Here is an 18,030-nt window from a genome sequence, read left to right on the forward strand (position 1 = left end):
TTACACACTTACTGTGGCTGCTTTCATGCTACAAGAGCAGAACTGAGTAATTACGAAAAGAATATATGGCCCACAATGCCTAAAGTATTTACTCTCTGGCCCTTTGTAGGAAAAGTTAGCCGACAACTGGTCTAGACAGTCTAAACTTTCAGAAGGTTAAGCAGAGATCATAGATCTTTTAAATTTATTCTAGAGTTTTTAACCTTTAATCCTACCATTATGTGGATTCTAGGGCAGTGGTTTTAAGGAAAGATGACTACTTCGGTCAGAATGAATGCCTTTTCAAGAAAAAAAAAAATTGGAGCGCCTGGGTGGCTCAGTGGGTTAAAGCCTCTGCCTTTGGCTCAGGTCATGATCTCAGGGCCCTGGGGTTGAGCCCCACATCGGGCTCTCTGCTCAGCAGGGAGCCTGCTTCCCCTCCTTTCTCTCTGCCTGCCTCTCTGCCTACGTGTGATCTCTCTCTGTCAAATAAATAAATAAATAAAGGAAAAAAAAAGAAAAAAATTGATTTCAGAAATATTCTTAAAATAAAGGATCTCACTGCTGGTTAAAACCTAATGGCCAATGGATGGGGCGCCTGGGTGGCTCAGTGGGTTAAAGCCTCTGCCTTCGGCTCAGGTCATGGTCCCAGGGTCCTGGGATTGAGCCCCACATCTTGCTCTCTGCTCCGCAGGGAGGCTGCTTCCTCCTCTCTCCCTGCCTGCCTCTCTGTCTAGTTGTGATTTCTCTCTGTCAAATAAATAAAATATTAAAAAAAAAACTAATGGCCAATGGAAAATTAATATCTCATTATACCTGTACCTGACTCACAGACTCTTTCAGGTGTTTCCATCTTATTATATGAGAAAACTGTTAAAATTTCCCCCATAAAACGTTTATCTTCTGTTGTTTTTGGATACCAAGTATTTATGTCAGACATTGTAACTGATTCAATTATGAATATAAGAATATAAATATAAAATGCTAATCTCACTGTTGGAAATTTGAAGTGTTTTAGCTCATTTATGTCTTGTATTCTCCCTCTCAGCTTGACGTCGATGGCCCAAAATGACTCTACCACTGGAGACTCTCTTCAGTAAAGAAGACAACCAGACAGGAGGCTGGGATGAGCATGCCACTGCATCAGATCTCTGCCATTCCAACCCAGGATGTCGCCTCTGCTCGAGTCTACAGAAGTAAGACCAAAGAAAAGGAGAGGGAAGAGCAGGTATTAGGAGAATGCTTTTTTAGTTTCATTATTTTTATTATATGTGGTCTAGAATGATAAGCTCTGACGATCAAGGCTTTCTCCAGTAATACACTAAAATGCAAAAGGTGTAAATAGCTGGGCTCCGAAGTATTCTCTGTAGGTTTCTAGGTTTCAGATTTTGGTATCAACGTATTCTGCTATAGTTATACACGACTTATTTATCTTCATTGCCTACAATGGTATGATTATTTCTGATAAATCTCTGAAAACAAGTTCTTTAATTCTCAGAACATGATGCAAAGGGTAAATTAATTTGAACCAAGATTTTATAAATACCTCATACATACTAGTCCCTGTTTGCTGCAAGAGTATCATATTTAACAGCACAGAGCCTGTCTCTGCCCTTGTGTGGCTCTTGATCTGGCCTGACAGTTAAAATGCATTAGAGTCTAAAATCAAGGTCAGTGATGGAGGAATGCAGGACCACCAAATTCCAGCCCAAGGGGTCAGGAATGGCTTCCTGGAGAAAATGACATTTACATAGAGAACCTGAAGGGTGACCTGGAGTTAGCTAAAGAAAGGTAGAGTATCCCTTTGGGGCGCCTGGGTGGCTCAGTGGTTTAAGCCTCTGCCTTCAGCTCAGGTCATGGTCCCGGGGTCCTGGGATCGAGTCCCGCATCGGGCTCTCTGCTCAGCGGGGGCCTGCTTCCTCCTCTCTCTCTCTCTCTCTGCCTGCCTCTCTGCCTGCTTGTGATCTCTCTCTGTCAAATAAATAAATAAATAAATCTTTAAAAAAAAAAAAGAAAGGTAGAGTATCCCAATTGGGAGAAATATTATATGCTGAAAGCTCAGAGGCTAAAGCAAGGTGGGTTTGGAGAGATTAAAATAGAATTACTGGAACATAAAGGGTAGTGGGAAGATGGGAGGTTGGAAAAGGAATAAGGAATATATATTCCTTATAAGGAATTTGGGTTTATCTTTGCAGAATGAATGATCAAATTTGTGTTCTTAAAACTTTTCACTCAGACTGGAGTTTAGAGAGTGAATTAATTGAGTGGTAGAGAGACTAGTTAGAGTATTATTTAATAGCCTACTTAGGCCAAGTTTGGCAAACTTTCTCAGTAAAGAGGCAGATGGTAAATGTTTTAGACTTGGTGGGCTAGTCATATTTCCTTAATTCTGTCATTATAGCATGAAAATAGCCAAAGATAATATATAAATGAGTGGTCATGACTGTGTGCCAGTAAAACTTTAGTTGCAAAAACAGGTGACAGGCCAGATGTGGCCTGTCGGCTGTAGTTTGCCAGTTCCTGGCCTAAGGAAAAGGTGATGGTGACTTTGTCTAGGGTAGGTTAGTGGGAATAGAGAGATACTTAGTTTATTCATCCACTGAGCTTGGTAATTGCATGTGGCGTGAGGTAGGGAGGAATCAGGGATGACTCCTGCTTTCTCCTCGCCTTTACCATGTGTTGTGTAGACACATGCTCATTAGTTCTGATAGTCTTCCTATTTTGCAGCAAATCTTTGCTGAAGACTCTAATGAATCCTTGTTAAGACAAAAAGTAATGTCTTGTTTGAAGTTGAGTCATTATAGTTGATGGGACACCACTCTTTGCCTTATTACATAAATAATGAAAAAAAAAAAACCCAACCCTGAATCTATCATATCATAGTTCTTGAAACATGGACTATGGAAAATGAGAGGGTACCATATAACTTAAAAGAGGTCTCTATATTCTTAGTTTGTGTTTTCCTTTTTTCAGTTGTTTGTGTTGTTCGTCTCCACCCTTTCTATTTTGCTGAGTACTTAGGAGTATGATCAGCATTGATTGAAAGGCTGACCAGGAGTGGTGCTGGTGTAGATGGGTTTTGGATATTTCATTTTCAGTATTTCAGTTTTTCCTTGATTTGCTGGAGATGGGAGAAGGCCTGTTTTCCCATATTCTTTCAGTTTTCATTTAAGTTAATAGTCTTCATTTAAGATTCATTTAAATTAATGGTCTTTTCTTGTAACTCTTTAGTCCAAATAGATTTTTAAATACCACCACATGGAACATTTTTTAGTTCTAGGGTGCTTGCCTGTACCAACTAGAGGTTGCTCGGTCCCTATTCAGTGCAGTGTCAAATTTGGACACCAGATGGCAGGAATTTCTTGATACACTTGTTTGGAAAAAAAGGAAGAAGTCCAACATTTTAGGCCAGGAAGGGAGATTCATTTGGATGTAAAACCCTATTGCTGATTTGTTGTAGTGGATATTCAGTAAATACTTAGTGAATTGATCTATTGGATGGGGATTTTAAGGTTTAAATAAGTAGCACTAATGACTATGTTCATGGAGTTGGGATTTTAATCGGCATTGAGAAGAGGCACCATTCTGTGCCACTTCAGTGTGGGGAATAGTTTGGACACCTGATGGCATTGTGAGAGTTCTGGGAATCAAGGTGCCAAGGTGAGGCTGCAGGCAGTGGGGTTGCGGCCCAGACAGGAGCTTGAAGTTTCAGCAGCAGCTGACACGTTGCTGAAAATGATTTTTGTGGGTGTCTAGGTTTTGTAGTGTGGTTTCAGAATTTATTTGGAAGACGCATTTTTGTCCGTTGGAGTCTGTTTTCCTTTATCCAGTTTCCCTGGCCCAGTGAGTTCACAACAGAATTCTTTGGTTTGGTTTCTGATCCTCTGTGTTTGAAGAGGAGGGGAGGAGACACTCCTTCCTTCCTGCTCATTACCCACTGTTCTCAGAGCTGCAAAGGTTGAACTTAATCTCACAGTCTCTGGTATAACATGAGACAGTTCATTACATTAATAATAGTTTTATTCCTTCTGAATCTTGTAAGGAGGAGGGGCCTTGCAGTTTACCCAGAATCAAATAATCTAACCCTTAATGTTGACAGTTTTACTTAGATTTATCAGGTACATGATTTAATAGCATCCATTGCATGAGCCCATATCTATACAGTTCCAAAAAGAGTTAATGACTTACAGAGCAGTCAATACAGTTGATGAAATGAATGAATGAATTTAGTTTTAATGGTATGGGGACCACTATGGAATTAAGAGGAATGTTTTATAATAAAAAGATTTCTGCTACTGTTGCTCATGAACTGGGTAGATGTTTCTCGAGAATATTTTTTTTCTTAGTGTTTTATAAGTATCAATCCATCACCTTCCAGACTCTGGTCTGCCTTTAGAAACCTGATATAGAGGTTATTTGCACTCCGTTTATAAGGAATATATTCTAAATAGTTTTTTGGGAGAATATTTTTTCTTATAGTTTAGAGAGTTATTAATTTCTTATCAAAACTAAATCTGTCTTGTGGTTTGATAGGTCCTGTTACATTTTTTAAGATTTTTTTTTGCTTTATTTCATTTTTAAACAGCCTTATTACATTATAATTGACATGAGATAACATATTTAAAATGTACAGTATCTTCTCAAGCAAGATTGTGAACATATCCATCACTCGCAAGTTTCCTTATGCCTATACTCAAGCAGTCATTGATCTGCTTTCTTTCACTGTAGATTAGTTTGCATTTTCTAGGGTTTTATATGGATGGAATTACATGTTATGTACTTTTTAAAATTTAGTTTTTTTCAGAGATTCTTTTGAGATTCATCCAAGTTGTGTGTATCCATAGTTATGTCTTTTTCTTATTTACATTTTTAAAAATTAAATTTAATTAATATATAGTATGTTATTAGTTTCAGAGGTAATTTAGTGATTCATCAGTTGCGTGTAGCACCCATTACTCATTATATCAGGTGCCCTTCTTAATGCCCATCACCCAGTTACCGCATCCCCTTACCCACCTCCCCTCTAGCAACTTTCAGCTTCTTTCTTGTAGCTGAAGAGTCTCTTATGGTTTGTCCTACTCTGTTTCCTGTTATTTTTCCTTCCCTTCCCCTATGTGTATCTGTTTTTTTTCTTAAATTCCACATTTGAGTGCAACCATATATTTGTCTTTCTCTGACTGACTTAATTTCGCTTAGTATAATATCCTCTGGTTCCATCCATGTCATTGCAAGTGGCAAGATTTCATTCTTTTTGATGGTTGAGTTATATTCCTATGTGTGTTTGTGTATGTGTGTGTGTGTGTGTGTGTGTGTGTGTGTGTGTACCAAGTTGTGTCCTTTTCTTGCTGAGTAGTATTTATTGTGTGGATTTATCATAATTTGTTTATTCATTCTCCTGTTGATGGACATCTGGGTTGTTTCCTATTTTGGGTTGTTGTGATTAAGACTGCTCTTAAAATTCATATAAGCCCTTGTGTGGACATGTATTTCCTTTCCCTTGGGTAAATACCTAGTAGTGGAAACATATAGTAGATGGATGTTTAACTTTTTAAGGTACTGCCAAACTGTTTTCCAAAGTGATGGTACCCTTTTACATTCCTACCAGAAGGAGGGGAGTTCCAGTTCTTCTACATCTGTGCCAACACTTGATATGGTCTGTGTTTTTAATTTTAACATCTAATAGGTGTATACTGGCATCTCATTGTGGTTTTAATTTGCATTTCCCTCATGAGTAATGGTGTGGAGCATCTTTTCATGCACTTTTCATCCTTACGTCTTTTTTGTTGAAGAGCCTCTTTAAATCTTTTGTCCACTTAAGAAATTGGTGGCCATTTTTCTTTTGTCTAATTTTGAGCATTCTGTATGTATTCTAGATACAAGTCCTTTATCAGATAAATGCTTTACAGATGATTTCTCCCAGTGATTGGATTGTCTTTTAATGTTCCTGCCAGTGTATTTTGAAGAGTAAAGTTTGGTTTTAACTTTTTAAATTTTGGTGAAGTCAAATTTATCCTTTTCCCTTGTATTTATTGTACTTTTGGTGTTCTATTAAGAAAGCTTTACTTGGGCACCTGGGTGGCTCAGTGGGGTAAGCTTCTGCCTTTGGCTCAGGTCATGGTCTCAGGGTCCTGGGATTGAGCCCCACATTGGGCTCTCTGCTCAGTGGGGAGCCTCCTTCCCCCTCTCTCTCTGCCTGCCTCTCTGCCTACTTGTGATTTCTCTCTCTCTGTCAAATAAATAAAATCTTAAAAAAAAAAAAAAAAAAGAGGGGCACCTGAGTAGCTCAGTGGGTTAAGCCTCTGCCTTCTGCTCAGGTCATGATCCCAGGGTCCCGGGATCGAGCCCCACATCGGGCTCTCTGCTCAGCAGGGAGCCTGCTTCCTCCTCTCTCTCTGCCTGTCTCTCTGACTACTTGTAATCTCTCTCTCTCTCTGTGTCTCTCTCTCTGCACCAAATAAAAAATAAATATTAAAAAAAAAAGCTTTACATAACCCAAAGGTGCAAATAGTATCTTAAAATGCTTATAGTTTTGGTTTTACACATATATCTGGGATCTATTTTGAATTATTGTATTTTGTATATTTTGTATATTATATGGAGTATATATCCAATATAGGTTTTTTTTGTTTATATCCAGTTGCTCCAGTAACATTCTTTGAGTAGAATGGACTGTCTTTTCTCCATCACATTACCTTAATCAGTTTCCCAAATATGTATGTGCTTATTTCTTGACTCTTTTCTTTTTTCCCTAAGTGCTTGATGGGTGTCAGCTGCCCCCAACACTGTATGATGTGTAATTACCATGTTTATTTGGTTGCGATTAATTGGACTCACCGTGGTTTATTGAATGCCTTTAATTAGCAAGTTGGGAAGTGAGCACGTACACTGGATATGCTGTACAACTGAAGAAGGCTAAGTGCATTCATAAAGCATGTACAGTTTCTAAAATATATGTTAGGTTTTGCAGGTTAAAACATTACTGGCTCAGTTTAAGCTTTGGGTCACAGGAATCTTTATCACATGTAATTTAATGTTGTGAATCCAAATAGAGGACTTTTCCTTTATGCTTGTAAACATTTCCATATTGGGGGTGGGTGCCTGGGTGGCTTGGTCAGTTGAGTGGCTGCCTTATGCTGAGGTCCTGATCCCAGGGTTCTGAATAGAGCCCCACATTGGGCTCCCTGCTCAGCGGAGAGCCTGCTTCTCCCTCTCCCTCTGTCGGTCTCTCTGCCTACCTGTGTTCTATCTGTCAAATAAATAAAACCTTAAAAAAATTTTCCATTTTGGTTTAAGCCTTGGGTCTCAACGTTTAGCTATTTTTGTAATTTTATTTATTCATTTATTTTTATTAACATATAAGGTATTATTTGTTTCAGGAGTACAGGTCTATGATTCATCAATATTACACAATTCACAGTGCTCATCATAGCACATACCCTCCCCAATGTCCATCATCCACCTACCCCATCCCTCCCACCCCTCTCCCCTCTAGAAACCCTCAGTTTGTTTCCTGAGGAGACCAGCCCTTTATCTGATAATATCATTTGCAAATATCTTCTCCCATTGTGTCAGTTGTCTTGATTCTTTTCTGTTTCATTGATCTATTTACTGTCTTTAGCCAGTACACACTGTCATAAACACTGCAGCTTTATAATAAATCTTGAAAATCAGTAGTATTCTTTTTCAAACGTGTTTTTCCTATTTTAGTTTTTTTGCACTTCCATATGAATTTAAGAATCAGGTTGTCAGTTTCTACACAAAAGTCTGCTGGGATTTTTATTGGGATTATTGAATTTTTAGTTCAGTTTGTGGGAGAAGTGACATTTAACAGTATTGAGTCTTGACCCATGAACAAGATATGTCTTCTCTTTAAGTCTTACCTAATTTCTCTTAGCAGTATTTTATAGATTTCAGTGTGTAGATCAATCTTTTTTTTTGTCAGTTTTGTCCCTATTTACTTTGTACTTTTGCTTTCTTTGTAAATGGTACTATTTTTTAAAAAAAATTTTAACGTTCTATTGCTCATTACTAATATGTAGAAATAAAATTGATGTTTGTGTATTGATCTTATATTTGTATCTTGTTTGCCATTTTAGCAAACTCGCTTATGAGTTCTGGTAGCTTTGATTCCATTAAATTTTCTACATAGGTACTTGTGTCATCTATGAATAGTGTTTTACATTGCCTTTTTTTATGTGGATGCCTGCCTCCTTCCTTTTTGTTCTAGTGAACATGTGTAGTCCTTGTGTTATTCCTGATCTTAGGGGGAAAGCATTTACTCTTTTTTTTTTTTTTTAAAGATTTTATTTATTTATTTGACAGAGAGAGAGATCACAAGTTGGCAGAGAGGCAGGCAGAGAGAGGAGGAAGCAGGCTCCCTGCGGAGCAGAGAGCCCGATGCGGGGCTCGATCCCAGGACCCTGAGATCATGACCTGAGCCGAAGGCAGAGGCTTAATCCACTGAGCCACCCAGGCGCCCCACATTTATTCTTTCAATATTAAGTATGATGTTAGCTGTATGTTTTTTGTAGATACCATCAGGTTGAAGTTCTCTTCCATTTCTAGTTTGCTAAGAGTTTTGGTCAGGAATGGATAATGGGTTTTGTCAAATGCTTTTTCTGTATCTTAGCAAATAAAAAGCTGCATTCTAGATAAAGCAGTAAGGGCAGATTTTATTCAGTAATAACTATTACAATGGGGAGGAGAGTCCAGTGTGAACAGAACTCATCTTCTTTTTGTGTGGAGGTGACTAGAATATTTCAAAAAAGAAAATGAGGGTGTAGAGAGGAGGAAAAAATGGGAAATGAGTGGGGGCTTGAGCAGAGTCAGGAATGTTGAAATTTACAAAAAGTTGGAAAGGAGCTGGTTAGGGTGATTAAATCATCTGGGTTTGCTACCTGGTGCTTACTCAGTTTAGGCTTATACTCTCCTACAGGGATTGGGATACAGGGGTTCTGTCTTCAGGTTGTTGGCTGGAACAAACACTAAATGCTTTTGGCAATCTTTGAGTTTTTCCAGGCAGGAACTTAAGAGGGTTGTTTAATCATCATTCTAGGGACATGGCCATGAGAAGTTAGAAACTATGCTAGTTAGTGTTTGTTCAAGTCTCTTAGTGCAGGGTTTTGGATGGAGTCAGATGTACCAAAGAGTACTACAAGTATGCAGTTCTGTCTACTGAGGTGATCAGATGGTTTCTATTTTTTAATTTTGTATATTCGTCAAGGTTTTCAGAGAGACAGAACCAATAAGATATCTTTATCTAGGGCCACCTCGGTGGCTCAGTGGGTTAAGCCTCTGCCTTTGGCTCAGGTCATGATCTCAGGGTCCTGGGATCGAGCCCAGCATCGGACTCTCCGCACAGCGGGAGCCTGCTTCTCCCTCTCTCTCTGCCTGCCTCTCTGCCTACTTGTGATCTCCATCTCTGTCAAATAAATTTAAAAAAACCTTTAAAAAAAGAGATATCTTTATCTATATGTATATAGATATAGATACAGATATGAGATTTATTATAGGACTTGGCTCACATGATTATGGAGGCTGAGAAATCCTACCACTGCAATCTGTAAACTGGAGAACCAGGAAGTTTGATGATATCATTTAGTCCAAATCCAAAGGCCTCAGAACCAGGGAAGCAAATGTTAGAGTCTCAGTTTGATTCCAGAGCTGGAGTCCGAAGGCCTGAGAAGCAGGTGTGCTGATATCCAAGGGCGGAATAAGATGGACTTGGTAGCTCAAGCAAACAACATATCCACTCTTCCTCTGCCTTTTGTTTTATTCAGTCCCTCAGTGGATTTGGATAATGCCTACCTGCTTTGGGGGCATTCAAATGCTAATATCTTCTGGAACTGCTCCTATAGATGCACCCAGAAATAATGTTTTACCAGCTCTCTGGGCTTTCTTTAGCATGGTCAAGTTGACACACAAAAATAACCATCACAGTTTGTTAAGATTGCCGAGTATACTGGTTAGTGTTTTTTTTTTTTTTTTTTTTTTTTAATGTTAAACCAACCCTACATTTCTGGTATAAACCACACTTGATTATACTGTAATAACTTTTTTAAAAAAAGAATCTATCTATGAAAGACCCACAGCAAATATCATCCTCAATGGGAAAAAGCTTGCAGCCTTCCCGTTGAGATCAGGAACACGACAAGGATGCCCACTCTCACCACTCTTGTTCAACATAGTATTAGAAGTCCTAGCAACGGCAATCAGACAACAAAGAGAAATAAAAGGTATCCCAATTGGCAAGGAAGAAGTCAAACTCTCTCTCTTTGCAGATGACATGATTCTTTATATGGAAAACCCCAAAGACTCCACTCCCAAACTACTAGAATTCTTACAGCCATTCAGTAATGTGGCAGGATACAAAGTCAATGTAGAGAAATCAGTGGCTTTCTTATACACTAACAATGAAAATACAGAAAGGCAAATTAGAGAATCGATTCCATTTACTATAGCACCAAGAACCATAAGATACCTGGGAATAAACCTAACCAAAGAGGTAAAGGATCTCTACTCGAGGAACTACAGAACACTCATGAAAGAAACTGAAGAAGACACAAAAAGATGGAAGACCGTTCCATGCTCTTGGATCGGAAGAATAAACATTGTTAAAATGTCTATACTGCCTAGAGCAATCAATACTTTTAATGCCATTCCGATCACAATTCCACTGGTATTTGTCAAAGAGCTAGAGCAAATAATTCTAAAATTTGTATGGAATCAGAAGAGACCCCGAATTGCTAAGGAAATGTTGAAAAACAAAAACAAAACTGGCGGCATCACGTTACCCGTTTTCAAGCTTTACTACAAAGCTGTGATCACCAAGACAGCGTGGTACTGGCATAAAAACAGACACATGGACCAGTGGAACAGAGTGGAGAGCCCAGATATGGACCCTCAACTCTATGGTCAAATAATCTCCGACAAAACAGGAAAAAATGTACAATGGAAAAAAGACAGTCTCTTCAATAAATGGTGCTGGGAAAACTGGACAGCTATATGTAGAAGAATGAAACTCGACCATTCTCTTACACCATACACAAAGATAAACTCAAAATGGATAAAAGACCTCAACGTGAGACAGGAATCCATCAGAATCCTAGAGGAGAACATAGGCAGTAACCTCTTTGATATCAGCAACTTCTTTCAAGATATGTCTCCAAAGGCAAACGAAACAAAAGCGAAAATGAACTTTTGGGACTTCATCAAGATCAAAAGCTTCTGCACAACAAAGGAAACAGTCAACAAAACAAAAAGGCAACCCATGGAATGGGAGAAGATATTTGCAAATGACAGTACAGACAAAAGGTTGATATCCAGGATCTATAAAGAACTTCTCAAACTCAACACACACAAAACAGATAATCATATCAAAAAATGGGCAGAAGATATGAACAGACACTTCTCCAATGAGGACATACAAATGGCTATCAGACACATGAAGAAATGCCCATCATCACTAGCCATCAGGGAGATTCAAATTAAAACTACATTGAGATACCACCTGACACCAGTTAGAATGGCCAAAATTAGCAAGACAGGAAACAACGTGTGTTGGAGAGGATGTGGAAAAAGAGGAACCCTCTTACACTGTTGGTGGGAATGCAAGTTGGTGCAGCCACTCTGGAGAACAGTGTGGAGATTCCTCAAGAAATTAAAAATAGAGCTTCCCTATGACCCTGCAATTGCACTGCTGGGTATTTACCCCAAAGATACAGATGTAGTGAAAAGAAGAGCCATCTGTACCCCAATGTTTATTGCAGCAATGGCCACGGTCGCCAAACTGTGGAAAGAACCAAGATGCCCTTCAGCGGATGAATAGATAAGGAAGAGGTGGTCCCTATACACGATGGAGTATTATGTCTCCATCAGAAAGGATGAATACCCAACTTTTGTAGCAACATGGACGGGACTGGAAGAGATTATGCTGAGTGAAATAAGTCAAGCAGAGAGAGTCAAGTATCATATGGTCTCACTTATTTGTGGAGCATAACAAAGAACGTGGAGGACATGGGGAGATGGAGAGGAGTAGGGAGTTGATGGAAATTGGAAGGGGAGATGAACCATGAGAGACTATGGACTCTGAAAAACAACCCGAGGGTTTTGAAGGGGCGGGGGGGGTGGGAGGCTGGGGAACCAGGTGGAGGGTAATAGAGAGGGCACGTATTGCATGGAGCACTGGGTGTGGTGCAAAAACAATGAATACTGTTACGCTGAAAATAAATTAAAAAAAATAGAAAAAAGAATGAGAAAAAAAAAGATTTTATTTATTTGACAGAGAGAGAGAGAAGGAACACAAGCAGGGGAAGGGGTAGAGGAAGAGGGAAAAGCAGGCTCCCCCAGTGAGCAGGGACCTGGAGATTGACTTCGGCCAGAGGCTGAATGACTTACAGGCTTAATGACTGAGCTACCCAGGCGCCCCATATTGTATTAACTTTTTTTATATACGGTTGTATTTGAATTGCTAGAATTCTTGTCTAGAATTTTTGCATCTATGTTCAAAAGGGATATTGGTCTGTAGTTTTCTTTGATTGTAATGTCTTTGTCTGATTTTGTCATAAGGACAATACTGGCCTCATTCAATGATTAAGGAATTGTTTCCTCCTCTTGAGTATTTTAGAAGCGTTTAAATGGAATTGGTATTATTATTTCTAATTTAAGATTTGGTAGGAATAACCAGTGAAGCCATCTGGGTCTGGAAAAAATTTTTTTAAAAAGACTTATTTATTTATTTCGGAGAGAGCACATGTGCATAAGGGATGGGGAGGGGCAGAGGAAGAGAATCTCAAGCCGACTCCTCGGTAAGTGCAGAACCCAGTGTGGAGCTTGGTCTCATGACCCTGAGATCATGACCTGAGCCGACATCAAGAGTCAGACAGTCAACTGACGGAGCCACCCAGGTGCCCCTCAAAATTTTTTATGAGCAAATTTTAAACTAAAGTCTCAATATTTTTAATATAAGGTCACTTAGGTTATCTGTTTTTTTTCTAATGTACTTTGATAATTTGTGTCTTTTATGGAATTGGTCAGTTTCATTGTTGAATTTATTGACATAAAATTGTTTATAATGTTCCCTTGTTGTCTTAGTCCATTCTGCACTGTTATAATAAAAAATACCACAGACTTGATGGTTTATAAACAGTAGAAATTCATTTCTCATAGTTCTGTAGTCCCAGATCAAGGTGCCAGCATGATCCAGGGTGATAGCCTTCTTCTGGGTTGCAGACATCTCATGAAGCCTCATGTGGCAGAAGAGGAGAGGGATATCTCTGAGGCCTCTTTCCATTCATGAGAGCTCTGCTCTCTTCACCTACTCACATGCAAAGTCCCCACTTAGTATAATCACATGGGCATTAGAATTTCAACATATGAATATGAATTTTGGGAGAGACTCATTCATCTGTGGCACTGATTATCCTTTTTTCTTGATCATCTGGTCACAGGTTTATCAATTTAAGTGATTTCAAAGAATTCTTTCAGTTTCATAGATTTTCTCTGTTGTTACTTGTTTTCTCTTTTTCATCGTTTGCTTTCCTCTGTTTTCTTTGAGTTTAAGTGGCTCTTCTTTTTCTAACTTCTTAAGGTATAAACCAAGGTTATTTATTTGAGACCTTTCTTATTTTCCTTTTTTTTTTTTTTTGAGAACTTTCTTATTTTCTAGTGTAGGTATTTAGAGATTATAAATTTCCCAATTTCTGCTTTTGTGGCATCTGGCAAATTTTGTTTTTTGAGTTTCATTTTTATTTGGTTCAAATACTTTCTAATTTCCCTTCGATTTCTTCTTTGATCCATGGGTGTCTTTAAGTGTTATTTAATTTTCAAAATTTCTGGACTTTCCAGAGATCTTGCTCTTATTTATTTCTAGTTTGATTCCATTTTGGTCTGTAAGCATATTTTGAGTAAGTTAAATCCTTTAAAATTTATCAAAGCTTGTTCCATGGCACAGAACATGGTCTCTTTTTGTAAATGTGCAGTGTACTAACTTTAGACAAATGTGTATTTCTCTCTTGTCGGATGTTGTGTTCTGTGAATGTCAGTCAGGTCAAGTTGTTTGGTAGTGTTTTCCAAGTCTACTGTATCCTAGAGTCTAGTTGCTCTGTTAGTTGAAAGAGTGGCTGTGAAATTGCTGACTATAATTCTAGCTTTGTCTTATTTTTCCCAATTTTGCTACATGTTTTTGATGCTCTGCTATTAGGTGTATAAACATTTAGGATTGTTTGGTCTTCTTGATAAATTAACCCTTTATTATTATGAAATGACTATCTTTATCATGGCGATAATATTTGTTGCTCTGAAAGCTACTTTGTTAATATTATAGGCACTGTATCTTTCTTTTGGTAAGTGTTAGCAAAGCATCATCTTTTCTGTCTTTCCACTTTTAACTCATTTGTGTCTTTATATTTAAAGTGGTCTTTATATAAGCAGCATATTGTTGGGTCTTTTTTAAAAATCTAGTCTGACAATCTCTACTCTTTATTTAGGTGTTTGGACCATTTATATCTAAAGACATTATTGCTGCAGTTGGGTTAATTCTTCCTGTTTGTTTTCTGTTTGTCTCATCTGCCTTTGTTCCCCTTCTCATCCCTTTTGGCCTTTATAAATTCTTGGTTGGCTTATAAGCTATGAGTCTTTATTTTAATGGTTTTTTAATTTTAAAAAAATTTCAAGGTTTATAATAGTGTACATTTTTAACTTGTCACAGACTACCCTTTCAAGTGATATTATATTACTTCAAGTATACTATGTATTTCTCTTCTCCTGGCTTTTATGGTATTGTTGTCATACATTTTTTTTTATATTTTATTTATTTGACAGAAATCACAACTAGGCAGAGTGAGAGGAGGAAGCAGGCTCCCCGCAGAGCAGAGAGCCCGATGTGGGGCTCGATCCCAGGACCCCGGGATCATGACCTGAGCCGAGGGCAGAGGCTTTAACCCACTGAGCCACCCAGGCGCCCCTGTCATACATATTTCTTATGTATATGCTATAAATCCCAGTGTCATTTTAAAAGATTTTTAAAGAGATTAATATAGTAAGAAAAAATATCTGTTTACTCTCATAAATACCGTTTCTGTTGTTCACTATCTCTTTGGGAAGGACTTTAACATTTCTTACAGTGTGAGTTGGGTGGTAAAGAATTTTTCAGCTTTTTTTCCTCTTTTTTTGTTTTCCTCATTTCTTTTTAAGATTTTTAAAATTTATTTTAGAGAGAGATGGTAGGGACAGGGGCAGAGGGAGAGAATCTTCAAATCAGAATCTACTGAGCATGGAGCCTGATCTGGGGCTTGATAGCACAACCCATGAGATCATGACCTGAGCTGAAACCAAGAGGTGGACGCTCAACTGACGGAACAACCCATGTGTCCCCTAGTCCCTTCATTTCTTGTATCTGGGGTTTGTTGAACTTTGTGGATCTGTGAGTTTATGGTTTCCATTAATTTGAAATATTTTTCAAATATTCTTCTGCTCTCTCCCTTCTTTTGGGACTCCATTTCACACATTAACTCTTGGAAGATGTCCAATGTTAATGCTTACATTTGAAAGAATTTTATATTTTCTTTCTGTGTTTTATTTTGGATCATTCTAATTGTGTTTGAGTTTATTAATCTTTTTCCATGTCTAATCTGCTGTTAATCTTTTTAGTGTATTTTTCATCTCCTGGTATAGTTATTGTCTCTAGAAGTTTAGTTTGGATTCTTTCTTTATATCTTCCATATCTCTGTTAAATTTTTTGATCATGTGATCCAAATTGATCTTTAAAAAATTTATTTAAGAATAAAACTGACTTAAGATACCATGTGATGGATATCTTTGTAGACTTTTTTCTTTCTCTAATTTTATTTATTTATTTATTTAAAGATTTTATTTATTTATTTGACAGACAGAGATCACAAGTAGGCAGAGAAGCAGGCAGAGAGAGAGGGGGAAGCAGGCTCCCTGCTGAGCAGAGAGCCCGATGCGGGGCTCTATCCCAGGATCCTGAGACCATGACCTAAGCTGAAGACAGAGACTTTAACCCACTGAGCCACCCAAGCGCCCCTCTTTATCTAACTTTAGCATACTTGGGGTATCTACTTGATTAACTGAGATTTTTCTGTATTTCATTATCAGGTCTCTTTTCTTTTTCACACAAATAATTTCACCATTTAAAAAAAAATCTATGTATTTCTCATTCTTTTGTCTCCTTTCCCAATTATTTGATCTTTTTCCTATCTTTGGGCCTACTATATTTTATTTTTGAAAGATATGAGAGACTGTGGACTCTGAGAAACAAACTGGAGGTTTTGGAGGGGAGGGGGTAGGAGGTTGGGTGAGCCTGGTGGTGGGTATTAAGGAGGGCACATACTGCATGGAACACTGGGTGTGGTGCATAAACAATGAATCTTGGAACACTGAAAAAAATAATAAAATTTAAAAAAAATATATTATTGGGGCAATGGGTGGCTCAGTGGGTTAAGCCGCTGCCTTCGGCTCAGGTCATGATCTCAGGATCCTGGGATCGAGTCCCGCGTGGGGCTCTCTGCTCAGCAGGGAGCCTGCTTCCCTCTCTCTCTCTCTCTCTGCCTGCCTCTCTGCCTACTTGTGATCTCTCTGTCAAATAAATAAATAAAATCTTAAAAAAAATTATTATTTGACAGAGCTCACATATGTCACACACAAGCAGGGGAAATGGCAAGCAGAGGGTGGAGCAGGCTCCTGGCTGAGCAGGGAGCCTGATAGGGGACTCGATCCCAGGACCCTGTGATCATGACCTGAGCTGAAGGCATACCCTTAACTGACTGAGTCACTCAAGTGGCCCACATAGACGTATTTAAAATACCCTTCTGTTCATTTAAGTAGGATTTTAAACATGTACTCTTAAAAGTCTAAAAGACAAATTTTGTACTTGGCCACCAAATCTATGTTTAGAAGTGCACATTTCATTTGACAGTATGTGTAAATTATTTTCCAGAATGATGTCCATTTTCCCTGTTACTGACAGGGTCCACTGTAAGCAACAGCATTATTTCTAATCAGTTTAAGGAGAGGGATTTAATATAGCAAAGTAGTATATGCTTACAAAATAATCGAATGGCTGGAGGAGCAGGCTGGGTTTCCAGGAACAGCTAATCCCAGCACTCTTGGGACTGTTCTGCTGAGGTCAGCTGGCAAATTAAAGTTGTTATTGTCACTTCTGGTGAAGAAATCACTACCTTAACCGTAGTTGGAAAAGCTGCCACATTGCTACAGACTTTGCTGAAGTGGGAAGAAGCTGCTGGCTCTAGAACCACTCACTTTTGCCATGATCTGGATGGGCAAAGTGGATGCTCTGCCCTCTGTTTTTTACCCCCACATATCATCTCCACATCAAAACACTGAGTGTGAGTGCAGTGATCAGCACAATCCAATTATGCCTGGACCCATATTGCAAGATTGTTCAGAAAATACAGTTTTAAATTTTCTGCTTTGTATCACTTTAAGATGAGATGTATATGGATACTGAATGAATTGGCCCGCATTATGGTAGTTTTGGAAAAGGGCAAACAAAGGTAATTCAGTGAATAGCTAACACTGAAACAGTAGGAAAAGAAAGTACTATTTTCTTTTGTATTTTTATGAACAGTTCCTTTGCTGACCCCTTTGGCCTGTCTTGCTTCTGATTTTACTGTGAAGCATCGGGATGATGATCATTTTTTTTATGCTTTTGCATTTTTTTATGCTTTGCCACATACATTTACAAACACTTGTATCTTAGTGAAATAAGACGTTACTGGAAAGATGGTTTATATGTTCTGTAGTTTCAGTGTGTTAAGCACATAGCTACTTCATTTGCTTTTACACATAAGTTTATATGCACTTACAGGGTGATGATCATCTAACCACATTTATATTTGCTATAAGAATATATGAATGCTGGCAGCTAATACTGTACTGATCTTTACCTGACATTTTCTGCCCTCTCAATTGATAACAGTGTTTTGAGGCATAATCACTACACATTTACTTTTTAATTATTCTCTTTTTTTCTATTTGATAAATCATTCCCTTTTTAAATCATAAAATCTG

General features: G+C 38.3%; 1 protein-coding gene across 4 annotated transcripts in view; it reads left to right on the forward strand.

The window, feature by feature from the left end:
• The window catches only part of MARCHF8 (membrane associated ring-CH-type finger 8), a 130,713-nt gene that overhangs the window by 51,442 nt on the left and 61,241 nt on the right, over positions 1–18,030 (forward strand). For 3 of the 4 annotated variants that reach the window (XM_046027403.1, XM_046027407.1, XM_046027405.1), the window contains exon 2: positions 1,028–1,207. In XM_046027403.1, the coding sequence (XP_045883359.1) occupies positions 1,106–1,207 (102 nt within the window). In that variant the 5' untranslated portion in view covers positions 1,028–1,105. Of the gene's footprint in view, positions 1–1,027; positions 1,208–18,030 lie in introns of those variants that run through there. The other variant, XM_046027406.1, reaches the window with a different exon arrangement.

The sequence above is a fragment of the Meles meles genome, chromosome 13 (assembly GCF_922984935.1).
Source record: "Meles meles chromosome 13, mMelMel3.1 paternal haplotype, whole genome shotgun sequence".
In the NCBI taxonomy this organism is placed as follows: domain Eukaryota; kingdom Metazoa; phylum Chordata; class Mammalia; order Carnivora; family Mustelidae; genus Meles; species Meles meles.